The following is a 16,877-nucleotide window of genomic DNA, read 5'->3' on the forward strand; positions in this document are numbered from 1 at the left end:
GGGTTGGCCTGGTGGTGGGTATTGAGGAGGGCACGTTCTGCATGGAGCACTGGGTGTTGTGCACGAACAATGAATCATGGAACACTTCATCTAGAACTAATGATATAATGTATGGGGATTAACATAAGAATAAAAAGAAAAACAAAACAAAACAAAAACAAAAACCTTCCAGTAAGTTACACAGATTTGTAGTCCAATTTAGACTCTAGCTTCTTAGAATCAACCACTTTTCTGACTGCTTTCATGAAGTCTTCCTGTACTACAAAATCATAGCATTCTATTGAAGAGGGTTTCTTTGAAACTGATATTATTCCATTTATCTGAAGAATATAATTTATTTTTAGACGTTCCCATGGTGTAAAGTTTTTTAGCAGTTGCAGCATGGATGAATTTAAACGTATGATTTCACAGCCTGAATTTGAATGTCTTCACAATCAAATAGTTTCAGAAGTGGTTTACCAAGGAAGAAATTCACTTTGTGGCAATGGAATTTTGGAACCACCAGAACAATGTGATTGTGGTGGTACAGAGGTTAGTGACAAACATAATAGCTTATCTAAAGATTTTTCTTTGTGTTTCTTGTGTAGCCTTATAAATATAGATGTGATATAAAACAGAAAGACTTTTTTTTCCCCCAAATGCTGCACCATTTATCAAATATCTAAGGGAGATATTGGGCCATGTGATAATGGACTCATCCTGAATTTAAAGCATTTGAAGAGTTTAAGTAAAGGGTAAGTGTAGCATGGATTAAAGAGGTAGATTTTCTTCATTGTGTAACCATTAATAGCAATACCCACTTTTCTGTATTATAAACATGGTTAATGTCGATACTATTACCATTACCTCAGTCATCTCCTGAACTCCTCCAAAGTGACTGCATTGGTTCACTAAGTTATTACATGTGTATTGTTTACCTCCTCATCTCCTAATTTCCATTTTTGCAACTGTGGGATTTTTATTTATTTGAACTCAACTTCACAGAATTTGATTAATAATAGTCCTTGATGTGTTGTTGTTATATTTAGCTTTTTGTTATTACTTTTTTTTAAATTTGTGTTTGGTAAGATGGCTAATCATTGAATTTTGTTATAACTGCTTTCATATAATTATTAATAGTGATAATTTTGAGTATTTCATATTTGCTTGAGAAAATGTAAACTGTTAGGAATAAAATTCTATATAACTTGATTGCATTATAATTTTTAGGTTAGTGACTCAAATATTCTATATTTTTATTAGTTTTGTTTGCTTAAACTCTCAGTACTTAAGAAATAATATTGATACCTCCAACTATACAGTTGTATTTGCCTAATTCTCATTATAATTTACTCAGTTCATGCTTTGTATATTTTGAAGGTTTTTATATGGTGCAAACATATTTACAATTCTTATATCTTCCTAGAAATTTAACATTTACCTTTAAACACTGAATCTGTTTTTCTCTCATGTTGCTTTCTGTTTTAGCCTATCTGGTCTGGCATACATCTGTATCTGTGCACACACTGGCTTTCTTTAATTCGTATTTCCCTAATATTTTTCTATTTACATTTAGTTTTTCTGTACTTTTAAGTTCAATATTTTCATTGGGTTTTAATTTATTACTCATTCTGTGTTTGATTTATAAGATTATCCCACAAACATTATGACTTTTTGCCTATTGTTTTAATTAACTAGAGTCCATAATTTATTCAGATTTCATTTGTTTTTACCTAATGGCATCTTTCTGTCCCAGGATCATCTCCAGGATACCTCATTACATTTACCTGTATGACTTTTTTGTTGAGAGGGTGGAGAGGGATCAAGGTGGAGGGAGAGAGAGAATATTTATTTATTTATTTATTTTTATTATTTTAATTTTTAATTTTTAATTTATTCATTTGGGACAGAGAGATACAGAGAGATAGAGAGAGCAGGAGCAGTGGGGAGAGGCAGAGGAAGAGGGAGAAGCAGACTCCCTGCTGAGCAGGGAGCCCAACGTGAGGCTCCATCCCAGGACCTGGAGATCATGACCTGAGCCAAAGGCAGTTGCTTAACCATCTGAGCCACCCAGGCTCCCGTATTTATTTTTTATTATTAACATATAATGTATTATATTTTTCAGAGGTACAGATCTGTGATTCAACAGTCTTACACAATTCACCAGCACTCACCATAGCACATACCTTCCCCAATGTCAATCACCCAGTCACCTCTCCCTCCCACCCCCATCCACTCCAGCAACCCTCAGTTTGTTTCCTGAGATTAAGAGTCTCTTTTGGTTTGTCTCCCAGGAGAGGGAGAGAATCTTAAGCAGGCTCCATGCCCATCTAGCAGAGCCCATCATCACAGGGCTGGATTTCACAACCTTGAGATCATGATCCCAGCCGAAACTGAGTTGGACACTTAACCGACTGAGCCACCCCAGCACCCCTGGCTGTTACGACTTCTTATGGTCCTCTAGACTACATATTATTTATAAGTTTAGTTGTCTCAAAATTTTTATATTTCCTATGTTCACTTTGCTACATTTGTTTTTCTTTTTTTTTTTTTTATTAACATATAACGTATTATTTGTTCCAGGGGTAGAGGTCTGTGATTCATCAGTCTTACACAATTCACAGCGCTCAACTGAATTTTTTCTTTTGATCTGTATGTTTTGTTTTTCTTTCTATTTTTGTCAGTGATTCAGTAGATACGTACTTTCAATCTCCCTTTAGTGATTATCCTTGTATTTTACCATATATACTTAATGTTTAACCATATCTGGGCCACATTCCCCCAAAATAACAGGATTTACAACCCAATTAACTTACATGACATTTTTGTAAAATATTTAATTTCTGTCATCTTTATTCTTTACATTAGAAAGTACTCCAAAGATTTTATTCAGAAGATAGTTGCTTTATTTTACCTACCATTCCTTTTATTTATTAAGGGGTTATTTTTTGCATGTAAAAGTTTCCTTCTGAAATAATGTCCTTTTGAATTATATTCTATTCCTTAAAATATACCTAAATATATACTTAAAATATACTTTATATATTCTCTTTATATATGTTCTCTTGATAGGACAGTTCACTGCCCACTTTTGTTTACCAAAAAAAAATATTTATGTCATACTCATCATTTCATTGTGATATATAATACACATGAAATATGAATGAAGAAGGTAACAAATAGATACTTAACAAGCACCTGAATAATTTACACTGAGGTCAAAACAAACCTTAGCTCTACCAAAGGAGCTCTTTGCATGTCTCTTCCTAATCACATGCCCCTTCCTTCCAATCATCATTTACAATTTAATGATGATCATTTCAGTGCTTTACTCTTCAAGATAGTTTATCTCTATTTTTTGCATCCTTATGCAATATACTTTGGTTGGCTGTTTTTTACCTTTATATTGCAATCATATGGTTTCTATCATTTGGTAACTTGGCCTTTCATTCAATATTATACTTGCAAAGCTCATCTATTTTTAATATAGCTATAATCCAAATGTTTTAATTGCTTTTAGTGTTAATTTTATGAATAGTATAGTTTATTTATTGATCTATGTCAGTGAAAATGTAAGTTTTATTATTAAGACTCTTGCAGTTAAGGCTTTCTTTTTGCAAATATTTCCTGCTGAACATGTGCCTGCATTGCTCTAGGCTCTTCCCCAATATGTGAATGTGCTATGTCCTGAGGTATATGTGTATGTATTTCTTTGAATTGAAGATATCTTACCTACTTTGGGTTTTTTTATTCTTGAATGATCTGTGCATGTCTTCCATACATTTTTTGGTTATTTCATCAGCATTCACTTCTGTAAATTATCAGCAATTTATCATTAGTGTGGTAGAAGGCTCAGAGGTATGCTGTTTCTCCAGTAAACCAAATTTTCTTGGCATGAGACAGGTCTTGTAGGGAGGACCCCAATGATCTAGTAGTTCAGGTGAAGCAGTAGGTGGGCTGGTGATATCTGTTTCTTATGGGGTGAACAGCCTCCTGTTTGTGAGGTTTACCAGTGTCAGAGGCCAGTCCATTTATGAAGGAAATTTTGGGGGTTTTCCCACCCAATTAGATTGGATTTTTTCATAAAGAACTTTTAATGGGAATATCAGAATCATACATTTATTTCACTTAACTATGGAGTAAAGTTCTTTGGTTCCAATGAGCCAGTGGATATCAAAGGAAATTCAGGGCCAGAGGATGAAATCAGCTGTGTATGGTCAGAGATGCCTGCAATTTCATGAGATTGTAATCAGATGTAAGGCCCAATGACAAGGCTTTTTTCCCCAATTATCCTGGAGTGCTTTCAATGATCTTGTCGCTGAACTCCACCTACCCCCAATGAAATTTAGTTGCTTTTTTTGGTGACTCATATAGTGACATATTAAGAATATTATTTGAATTGTAAAGTCTGTCTTTAGTCATATATGTTTAAATTAAATAGTGTGCAGCATAAAGCAATAAAGTTTTTCAGTGCAGGCCATTATAAAAATGTTATGATTGTGACAGAATATCTACACACTCAATAGTATGTCACATTTTACAAGAATTAGTATAATCCAGAGAAGACACATAACTGTGGGAGTCCAGGACAGTAAAACTATGCTCTAAGCATTGCCTGATGAAATTAAAATGAATTTGGTCAACTTCCCACAATGGTATACAAAGTAGTAGCTATACTCTTTGCTCTATGCCAAAGACTATTAGTGGAAAAAATATTTTATTTATTTTTTGAAAAGATTATTTATTTATTTGTCAGAGAGAGCACGCACAAGCAGGGGGAGCAGCAGACAGAGGGAGAAACAGGCTCCCCTCTGAGCAAAGAGCCCGATGTCGGACTCCATCCCAGGACCCTGGGTTCATGACCTAAGCCTAAGGCAGACGCTTAACTGACTGAGCCACCCAGGCATCCCGGAAAAAATATTTTAATTATTGTTAATTTGTTGTTCACTCTGGGAACAATGGTTTCTGATTCTTGTTTATATTTCAGTGGTGTAATGCAAGCCTCTAACTACTCATGACTTCCCCAGCCCCAGACAGTACTTCTTTATTTTTTCCTTACATGCGACATTCTACAACTTTGAGGTACTTTAGTATAGGCAGTTCTTACTTTACCCAATCATTATAGAAGCTATGAATGTGTATCATGTTGAGAACTAAGAAAAAATTTATCAAGTGATAAAACTAACACAAGAACAAAAATACACAAAAGCCATAAAAAAACAATAGCCAGGTTAGTTCCAGTGTTTAATAAGCTCAAACATACATTTTCAGAAGGTGTTACCTGTTGTGAAATTTCAATCTATTTTTTAAAAAAATAGTTGATGATTTTTTTAAAAGTAGTAATAGATTTATGGCAAAATTGAGCAAATAATACGGTGAGCTCTATATAACCATCCCTCCTACTACCCCAATTCCAGCACACAGTTTTTCTATTATAAGCATCTAATGTTAGTGTTGCACATTCGTTATAATGGATGAGCCAGTATTGATACACCATGATTAACTAAATTCAGTAGTTCACTTTTTGTGTTATACAATTTTGAGGATTTTCATAAAATTTATAATGACCTGTATTCACTATTATGGCATCACATAAAATAGTTTCACCACCCTAAAAGTCCCCTGTGTTTCACTTATTCAATGCTCCTTCCCTTCTCACTCACTTTCATTTCTCTGATCTGTTTTGGGTTGATTTTTGCAGAAAAGATAGTCTGTGTCTAAATTTTTTTTTTTTGCATATGCACATCCAATTATTCCAGCAACATTTACTCAAAAGTTCATTCCCTATTCAATTGTCTTTGTTCTGTTCTTTTTCTTTAGTTAAGGTGGGAGTGATACTTCCGAGCTCTTTACATGTCAGAGCTGAAACCAGAAGTCCCTGAATTGCTCCAGTCTCTTTTTCACTGGTTAGCGCCTTCAAGTTTTGAATGATCCATTTGTTTTGGGAATTTCAGACCCTACTGATATATTTCCCTGTCTTCTTTGGAGCCTCAGGCTGCTAGCTTTACCACCTTTCCTCTCCATGTTCTAACCTTGTCCCTAGGGAGACCCCTAGGTAGCCCACTGGAACCATCACTTCCACAAAACACGCAGAGTCAGCAATGCATGACCTGAGAGTGTGTGCCTTCTTAAAATTTGTGGTACTAGGTCAATTACCTGCTTTACCCAAGTCCCACCATTGGTAACCAATATCCATCATTGTCCCAGTGATCCTTTTCTGCAGGTAATCCTGCCCTTATAAAGTATCTTGCCACACTGAATAGGGCCCACCTCTGTGATCATTAGGATCTGTGGAAATGATGGTGTGTTACTTTTGTGGATACGCCAGAAAGAACAGTTGTGATATTTGCATTTTATAGCATATAGAGCAACACACACAAATGTTCACATGTATTCCTCAAAATATATTTGGAATTTTTTCTACAGTTTATGTTTAGGTATGCAATCAATCTATAATTTTGCCTTACATGGCAAAAGGGACTTTGAATATATGATCAAGCTAAGGACTTTGAGAGTGTTAGGTATCCTCTATTATCATCTAAGCAGATCCAATGTAATAATGACAAAGGGCAGGTCAGAGTCAGAGGACATGTGAAAATGATATTTGGAGATGTTGTACTGCTGATTTTGAAGGTGAAGTTTCCATGAGCCAAGGAATGCAGGTGGCCTCTAGAAGCTGGAAAAGGTAGGGAAACAGATTTTCTCTAGAGCTTCCAGAGAATGCACAGCTTTCAACATCTTGATTTTAGTCCAGTAAGACCCATTTTGGACTTTTGATCTCCAGAACTAAAAAATAATGCATATATAGTTTTATACTAAGTATGGTACATTTTTTTTTACAGCAGAAATAGGAAATGAATACAAGACTGTGTCAATTCTGTGTTTCTTTTGATAGGCAAACTCCTTGAATGCATTTTAACTATTTCCTGCCAAGCAGCCTGCAGTTTTCTGAAAACAATAATTTGGCTATCATAGCAAGCTAGATAGGGAGAAATTGGCCTATTTTGGGAGAAATCATTGCTGCCAAGACATTTGTTGCAATCTCAGCAGCATTTTGCTGATGTTAAGTTCAAGGTCCAGTTCTTAGGAGACTGAATATTAATGTAGGAGAAACATAAATACCAGAAGGGACCTGTAAGAGGTAATCTATATTCTCTACCCCTTCTCCACCAACTGAGCCAGCTAGGCACCCCAGAAATTACCATATTTAAAGACTATACTTCCTGTCTTGAGTGTGTGTTCCACTGGGATTTAACTCTTGGTTGTCTACTTACCTTTTAAAATGTCTTTTACAAGAATACATTTTGGGACACCTGGGTGGCTCAGTGGGTTGAGTGTCCGACTCTTGATTTCGCTCAGGTCATGATCTCAGGATCATGGGATAATGCCTCGTGTCAGAATCCATGCTCAGTGGGGAGTCTGCTAGAAATTCTCTCTCTCTCTCAAATAAATAAATAAATCTTTTTTAAAAAAGTACATTTCATCTTTCTGAAGATGATCTTCTGTAACCCAGTGGTGAGAGAGAATTTCTCCCAAGAACAGACCATCAGATTCTTCATTAGATTTTCTCTGGCATAATATTCAGATCTACATGGCCTTATGACTCAGACTTGAACTATTGGTTTTCTTTTTCCGGCCCTTGGTTTGCAGGGAACTTTGTCTACCTTTTGCAAAAGTGTTTATTCAGAGTATTTTATTGCCCAGTTCCTGAATGGTTTTTCAGAGATTATTCCTGAGACACAAGAGGAGATTCAGTTGTTTCTGATAGCCTGGTTGCACTGTTTGTATGAACTGATTGATCTGATTTGCATGCCTATTTCATCATCTGGGCACTCTTAGTCTTCATTAAAAACCTAAGATGGAGTCACAGTGGACCAGAGAAAAATGGTTGCTTGCCCCCACGGGATTTCAAGAGCATCTATTGGAAAATGGGAATTTATTTTGGGTAGGCCATTGTTTTATTATAGGTGTAAAGACTGTTAAAAAGAAGATAACAGGCCCATAATGGAGTCACTTGGGGTAAGCCCCATGTTGACCAAACCAAGACTTAAATGGTTTTAACTCTCCCAGAAATAGAATCTTAAACCAGCCAAGTCAGGAATCACCTGATCACAACTAGCTATTGCCTGATAGACCCCTGATATCCCCTAAAGGAATGTAACTTTGCAATAACAAACATGCTTTTTTGCCAGTATAACTTCCTTGTTCCCGCTCCCTTCTGCCTGTAAAAGCTTTTCATTTTGTATAGCTTCACAGATATTTCTTTGGCTAGACTAGATGCTGCCCAGTTTGAATTGATTTTTCCTCAGTTTATCTCTTAACAAGACCTACTGCAATAAGCTGCAGTGAGTCTTTACATTCTCATACTCCATGTCTATATCATTAACTGGAGTGGTCACTGACAAATGATGCTTAGAGCATGAGGTTGGTTCTTAAGTGACCAAGTGACTTCCTAGTCTTCAAATCCAGAAAAACCTGCATTGATCCCTAAAATGTTAGTCAGATGAGCCTAGGTTTTAGGATTTCATTAGGCTTTTGCCTAAATATCTAATTTCTTCCCTTTCTCATGCATTAAGAACATATCTCAGTAAATGTTAGAGTGACTAACTGCTCTTGATCACCAGGGATTTTTTTATCTATATTTATGGCTATGGCAGAAGGAAAGTAGTTTTATTTTCTTGATAGTGTAGGTGAGTGAATAACCACCACAATAAGCTTTCCTTAATATTACAAGACCACCAACCCCACTGATGGAACTCATCGGGAATCTCAACAATGGTCAAAGACCATTTGTCCCCGTTATCACTGAAAACTTCAACAACCTAGTTAGCTCCACACCTGGCCAGATGATCCATAGGCATTGTGACTTTGTCTTTTGTTTCAGCACAAAATTCAGGATGTGTCTAGGTAGTCTTCATTATATTTATTTATATTGTTTTCCTTTTGGCTTGCTGAATTTTGTTTTGTTTTTTAATTTGACTTATGTTATACTTAATTAGATGTGGATAAAAGAAGTATTAAAATATTTACATTACCACAGACAGTTCTCCCATAACTCCATTGACTTGGAGCAGTCAATCCCATTAGTATCTGAAACGTCTAATCCTGTCACAACACATTATTTTTGCCTACTACTGAACTTCACATGAATGAATCATAGATTTTGGATCCTTTTTGATTGCAGATTTTTTGCTTATATTTTTGATATTCAACTGCATGATTGAACATATCTGTAGTTCATTGGTACTTATTGTGGAGTAGTGTTTCTTTGTATGAATATAACATAGTTTGTTTATTCCTGGAATTATTAATGAACATTTAGGTTGTTTTTGGTTTCAACTATTATGAAAAATGCTTCTAAAGAACATGTCTTTTTTTTCTATTTTTAGGAATAGAATTGCTGGGTCATATGTTAATTGTACTATTAAATTTGTAACAAACATCAATCTGCATTTTAAAATCCTTGTAATATTTTACATTCCAACCATCTATGTATGAGAGTGGCAGTTGTTCCTTATTCTTACCAACTTTTGTTACTGCCAGTCTCTTTCATTTTAGTAATTTCAATGTGTGCTTGTATTTCACTGTAGTTTTAATTTGTATCTCCCTGATGACTAATCATACTAGACAGTGTCTCATGTGATTGTGCAACATTCATATGTCTATGTCTCCTTTTTGAATGTTTACATATTTTACATATTTTGATGGGATTGTTTGTTTTTTTATTATATAGTTATAGGAATTCTTAATATAAACTATATGCAAATCTTTTGTCAGATTTTCTCCCAATATGTGGCATGGTTTGTACTTTGTGTCTTATCAATCCCAAGGTTGTGAAACTTTCTCATAAGTTTTCTTTTAGTTTACTGATTTTAGCTTTGATGTGTATGCCTATGATACATTTTGAGTAACTTTTGTTGGTTAAGTATTAGGGCATATTTTTTCTCTATATGTATATCTAATATCTCTAGCCCCGTTTGTTGGAAAACTATCATTTTTCCCACTGAATTACTATGCTACCTTTATTGAAAAACAGTTCACATGCTTTGTGTTTTATTGATCCGTACATGTATCCTTACACCAGTACCATCCCTTCTTACCCTGATGCACAAAATTAAGTAAATTGTCTCTTCATATTTTGTACTTTTTTTGAAGATAGATTTGGTGATTTTAGGTCTTTGTATTTCTGTGTAAAATTTGGAATCATTTTTCCATATCTACCCATATCCCCTAAAAAATAAAAAATAAAAAAAACTTTGCAAAATTTTGATTGGGATTTTTTTTTTGGATATATACATGAATTTGTGGGGAATTAATGTATTCATAATGTGATTTTCAAACTATGAACATGGCATATCATTCCATTTAGTTAGATGTCTCTAATTAAATTAAAACCTAAATATTTCATATTTCTGAATGTTATTGTAAATTGTGTACGATTTAAAAAAATCCATTTCCAGTGTCTTTTGCAGGCATATAGAAATAGAATTAAATCATGAAAGTTGATTCCTCTGATAACCAGTTTAACATTACTTTGAATGATCCATATTTTGGAAAATACCTGTGAAATGTCTAAATTAAAATGATCAAATAATCCCAGTGAATATATGAAAAAAGAATAAAATTTTGGCATTTATTCCAGAAGTAGAGAAACATTTCGGTACTTTTCAACATATATCAAAATTAACAAAGAGACAAAAATTATGATATTAAATATTGAAGAGACATTTGATAAAAGTTTGGACAACTAGAAGTAAAAAATATATCCTTTTGATTTCTCTAGTTTCTCAATGGCATACCACAGTTACCTATTTTATTTCTTTTTAAGATTTTATTTCTTTATTTGAGAGACAGAGAGAGAGAGCTAGAGAGCACAATCAGGGGAGAAGGAGAAGCAGGCTCCCCACAGAGCAGGGAGACTGATGCAGGACTCGATCCCAGGGCTCTGAGATCATGACCTGAGCTGAAGGCAGCCATTTAACCAACTGAGCCACCCAGACTCCCTAACAGTTACCTATTTTTAAAAATTTTCACATCCAGTCCCTTAGTGGGATCCATTTCTAAAAAAAAATTCTTTTTGAAGATTTTATTTATTTATTTGACAGAGAGAGATACAGTGAGAGAGGGAACACAAGCACGGGGAGTGGGAGAGGGAGGAAGCAGTCTTCCCCTCAGCAGAGAACCTCATGCGGGGCTCGATCCCAGGAGGCTGGGATCATGACCTGAGCCGAAGGCAGACGCTTAACGACTGAGCCACTCAGGCGCCCCATGGGATCCATTTTTAATCCACGATTCATTGAACATCAACTTTCCAGTTCCAACTTCCAACAAGCCCAGCATTTAGTGTAGCTTTCCATTATACATTGAATATTGTCAGAAAATGCTCTTCACTATAGGCTCTGTCTTTGATTCTAGCATTTGGAGGCTTTCCCTTTCATGTCATTGATTTTTTTTTTCCTCCCAATATTAATATTTAGTGTGTGTTCAATCTTCTGTCTTTACTAAATACTCTTGATAATTTTTATTAAAATCTTTATATTATGATGCATAATACATTATTTTTAATAATGAAACATGAAAATGGAAAAATACCTGACTCCTATAAATATTAAAACTTATATAATAACATTTTTAAAATTTTATTTATTTACTTGACACAGAGAGATAGCGAGAGAGAGCAGGCACAAACAGGAGGAGTGGTAGGCAGAGGCAGAGGGAGAAGCAGGCTCCCCACTGACCAGGGAGCCCAATGCAGGGACTCCATCACAGAACCCTGGGATCATGACCTGAGCCGAAGGCAGACACTTAACTGACTGAGCCACCCAGGCACCCAATAATAACATTTTTAAATAAACTTTAGTATATGCAGTTAATGTAATTGAAGACATTGACATTGTATCTAATTTTATATAGCATATTTATATAACAATCCAGGTATTACAAAAGATCAGGAATAAATTATTATTCTATTAAAGCAACTGATAAATTTAACTTCTGTTTTGGGAAAGAGATACATCATTATAGCTTCCTTCACAACACACCACTCAAACCTAACACGAACATTTTACTCACATATTTACTGGGGTCAGAGTGGAAGAAAGTTTTATCCATAAACTCAAGAACAAACCACAAAAAAAGATGATAGTTCTCAGAGTTCTCAGATAGTTCTACCATTTCACAATCTCACAATATCTAAAATTTACCCAAACAAACAAACCCAAAATGCACTAAAACAAAAGTCAGTTGTCAATGACAAATTATAAAACATAGTAAACATATATTAGTGGCCAGGGGTTAATATAATTAATATAAAAGTGCTTATGAATAAAGGAAATAAACAGAATGCCTTAACAGAAATATATGCATAGAAATATAAACCAGAATGTGAATTTTTTAAAATTTATAGCTCATTAGTAATTAAAATAATAAAATTGAAACAGATGTAAGCACTTATTTTCACCTATCACACCTATCACTCTACTAATTTTTAAATATTACTAACAGTCTTGTGAAACATCACTCTTGCACTGAATAGATAAGTATATAGAAAGAAGGAAATAAATGTATGTTATAGTCTTTAATATTTTTGTACTCTATGACCTAATAACTTCTAGAATTAATCTTTAATATAAAATCTTGGAGATAAAAATAAATAATAATAATAATAAAATTTTCGTTGAAACATCCTTTAAATAATAAAATGTTATAATTTAGAAACCTCTATTTTGTCACATTCATAAATTTTTATGGATTCTCAAAATGATATCTTGAGGAGAATTGATGAGATGAAAAAGTACTATGATATAATAAATGGAAAAATACTTTTAAATTTACAGTGCATATATTTATGAACACAAAGAAGACTGACAGAAATTACATTAAATTTTTAACAGTTCAGTTTCTATTATTTATGGGATCATAAATAATTTCATTACTATCTTCTTTTCCTATACTGGAAATATATTAGTTTTAAATGAAATGGTGTTATAAATAAATACAGAAGTAAAAATTATACTGTGATTGTAATTAACTAAGAGACATACTAGAGTACATTTTGACAATAAATAAAATGATTGAAAATTCCTATTATTGAACTTTATTATATTTACCTTTAGCATTGCAAACATTTGAGAAAATGCTGTAATCCTGCAGATTGTACTCTGACTGAATTTGCAGAGTGTGGCACTGGAGCATGCTGTGATAAAGAAACTTGTCTGGTAAGCTTTCAAATTACTACAGTATTTTCTTTCATGATTTTTTTCTGTTCTTGTGCATTCACTTCTTTTTTTTTTTTACACAACTTTCAAATATATAACTTTAAATATTTGATTCATACACAGTTGACTTCAGAATTCAGAAGATGTTCTTAGATTTTTTTCAACTTCTTTCTTATCTTTGCCTTCACTGTATTTCAGTCTCTATTCAAGATCCATCCAGTTATCCAATACTGATTCTAGATTATTTGGGCACTATGGATTTCTCTTGGTCATACCTGAGGCCATACCTGAATGTAGCTCTTCATGACCCAACAACTTATGACAAAATTACAAATAAGCCACCCAACACAAAGTTGACATTCAATGTTTGAATAAACAAACAATAATAATAATCTCATTTTGAGAACGGCAGAAAAGGAGTCCATGTAGAATAGTCAACAACATGTAGCATGTCTAATACTGAAGTTTAACTCTGTTAAACAGTGTGTCCCAGAAGTAGATTGAATCCTTGACTTCCCTTGGGAAGTTTTCCATTCAATTTTCCTTTATAGCCACACTTGAAAAGAGACTGAGTAAGATTTGTCTTTTGGGGATCACGTCATAGCATCTTGCCTTTTCTGTGTCACTTTCAGGAGTCAACAACAATTATAGAAGCTGATTAATTAGAGATCTTGATTGCCAGATTTCAGATTTGCCAGGTTCTCTGTCAATGAAATCTCTTCTAACGTCATTCTACTTTGTTCTATGTGTGTTCTTTTTCACTCTATGTGCTATAACTAAAACCAGTGGTACTTGTCTTCAAGGAGCATAAATATAGAGGCAAGCCTAGAGTTTCTGCCACTTAGCAATAAACCTTGTTGCTCTTCCCTTCACCAGAGCTCTCATCTTGGCCTTTGTCTCCAAATCAGCAGAACTGAGCAATAAGCCTTTTCTACACAGTGCCTTGCCCCTTCCCTTACACATGGATAATTCCTACATTTGGTAGGGCCTTTAAAAACATTAAGGTGAAAATCATGTACCATAACATTTGCAATTTTCAGGTGAACAATTTAGTGGCATTCAGTACGTTCACAATGTTGTGCAACTGCCACCTCTATCTAGTTCCAAAACATATTCCTCACTCAAACAGGAGACTCCCAGCCCTTTAAGCCCTTGTTCTCCTTTCTCCCTTCCCCTCAGTCCCTGGCAATCACCAATTTTTGTTCTGTCTGGAGTAACCTATTCTGGATATTTCATATAAATAGAAGCATAGAATATGTGACCTTTTGTGTCTGGCTTTCTTCACTTAACATAGCATTGAATGTTCATCCACCTTGTAGCATATGTATCAGTGCTCCTTTATATGGCTGAAAATATTCCATTGTATGAATATACCACAATTTTGTTAATCTAGTCATCCATTGATGGACATCTGGGTTTTTTCCAATCTGTTTCACTGGAGCTTTTAAGTAAATTCATAATTTGACTTTAGTTAAAAATGTAGTAATAATGGAAATGACAGAAATACATTGCTCTTGTTTAAATTATTTTATATTTTTGGTTTACTACTTTACAAAAATAATTGTTTTTCTTTGTCCCACAGATGTCTGTAAAAGGAACTGTATGTCGGGAAAGCAAAGATCCATGTGATTTTCCAGAATTTTGCAATGGAAGAAGTGAATTTTGTGTACCTGATGTGAAATCTGCTGATTTAGAACCATGCAATAATAAGACTGCCTATTGCTATAATGGGATATGCCAAGATACAGATAAACAGTGTGCAGACTTATTTGGAAAATGTAATAGTTGCAGTTTTTCTGGGGTTCATTTTCATTATTTTGTCTTATATTTTTCCCAGTAAAGTTAACATACAGAGTTATATTAGTTTCAGGTGTAAAATACAGTGATTTAACAATTTTATGCATTACTCAGTGCTCAGTATGATAAGTGTACTCTAATCCCCATCACCTATTTCACCTCTGGTAACCATCAATTTGTTCTCTATAGTTAAGAATCTGTTTCTTGGTTTGCATCTTTCTCTCTTTTTTTCTTCCCTCTGTTAGTTTGTTTTGTTTCTCAAATTCCACATGTGAGTGAAATCATGTGATCTTTGTCTTTCTAAGATTGACTTATTTTGCTTAGCATTGTTGCTCAATTCCTGTATCACTTCTAGCAATTTTTTGCTGGAGTCTTTCGGGTTCTCCACACAGAATATCATGTCATCTGCAAAGAGTGAAAGTTTGACTTCTTTGCCAATTCAGATGCCTTTTATTTATTTTTGTTATCTGCTGGCTGAGGTTAGGACTTCTAGTACTATGTTGAACAACAGTGGTGACAGTGGACATCCTTGCCATGTTCCTGACCCTAGGGGAAATGCTGTCAGTTTTTTTTCCCATTGAGAATGATATTTGTTGAGGGTTTTTTGTATATAGCTTTTATGATATTGAGGTATGTTACTTCTATCCCTATACTGTGAAGAGTTTTAATCAAGAAAGGATGCTGTATTTTGTCAAATGCTTTTTCTCCATCTACTGAGAGGATTATATGGTTCTTGTGCTTTCTTTCCTTAATGTAGTGTTTGATTGATTTACAGATGTTGAACCACCCTTGCATCCCAGGAATAAATCCCACTCGGTCATGGTGAATAATGCTTTTAATGACTGTTGGATCTTACTGGCTAGTATCTTGTTGAGAATTTTTGCATCCATGTTCATCAGGGATATTGGTCTGTAATTTTCTTTTTTCATTGGGTCTTTGCCTGGTTTTGGGATCAAGGTAATGCTGGCCTCACAGAAAGAGTTTGGAAGTTTTCCTTCCATTTCTATTTTTTGAAACAGCTGATAATAGGTATGATTCTTTAAATGTTTGGTAGAATTCCCTTGGGAAGCCATCTGGCCCTGGGCTTTTGTTTGTTGGGAGATTTTTGATTAGTGCTTTAATTTCCTTGCTGGTTATGTGTCTGTTCAGGTTTTCTATTTCTTCCTGTTTCAGTTTTGGTAGTTTATAAAACATCTCTAAGAATGCATCCATTTCTTCCAGATTGTCTAATTTGTTGGCATATAGTTGCTCATAATATGTTCTTATAATTGTTTGTATTTCTTTGGTGTTGGTTGTGATCTCTCCTCTTTTCATTCATGATTTTATTTATTTGTGTCTTTTCTCTTTTCTTTTGGATAAATCTGGCCAGGGATTTATCAATCTTGTTAATTCTTTCAAAGAACCAGCTCCTAGTTTCTTGATCTGTTCTACTGTTCTTTTGGTTTCTATTTCATTGATTTCTGCTCTGATCTTTATTATTTCTCTTCTCCTGCTGGGTTTAGGCTTTATTTGCTATTCTTTCTCCAGCTCCTTTAGGTGTAGGGTTAGGTTGTGTATCTGAGACCTTTCTTGTTTCTTGAGAAAGGCTTATATTGCTATATACTTCCCTCTTAGGACTGACTTCACTGCATCCCAATGGTTTTGAACATTTGTGTTTTCATTTTCATTTGTTTCCATGATTATTTTTTAAATTCTTCTTAAATTTCCTGGTTGACCCATTCATTCTTTAGTAGGATGCTCTTTAGCCTCCATGTATTTGAATTCTTTCCGACTTTCCTCTTGTGATTGAGTTCAAGTTTGAAAGCACTGTGGTCTGAAAACATGCAGGGAATGATCCCAATCTTTTGGTACCAGTTGAGACCTGATTTGTGACCCAGTATGTGA

The 16,877-nt window shown here is 34.4% G+C and overlaps 1 protein-coding gene across 1 annotated transcript in view; it reads left to right on the forward strand.

The window, feature by feature from the left end:
- LOC102740164 (A disintegrin and metallopeptidase domain 3-like) overlaps positions 1-16,877 on the forward strand; it is a 425,273-nt gene that overhangs the window by 392,361 nt on the left and 16,035 nt on the right. The window contains exons 11-13 of the mRNA XM_081812895.1: positions 345-531; positions 13,095-13,196; positions 14,779-14,974. Of these exons, the coding sequence (XP_081669021.1) occupies positions 345-531; positions 13,095-13,196; positions 14,779-14,974 (485 nt within the window). The remainder of the gene's footprint in view (positions 1-344; positions 532-13,094; positions 13,197-14,778; positions 14,975-16,877) is intronic.

This window comes from Leptonychotes weddellii, chromosome 2, assembly GCF_054177405.1.
Source record: "Leptonychotes weddellii isolate Sample4059 chromosome 2, ASM5417740v2, whole genome shotgun sequence".
NCBI lineage: Eukaryota > Metazoa > Chordata > Mammalia > Carnivora > Phocidae > Leptonychotes > Leptonychotes weddellii.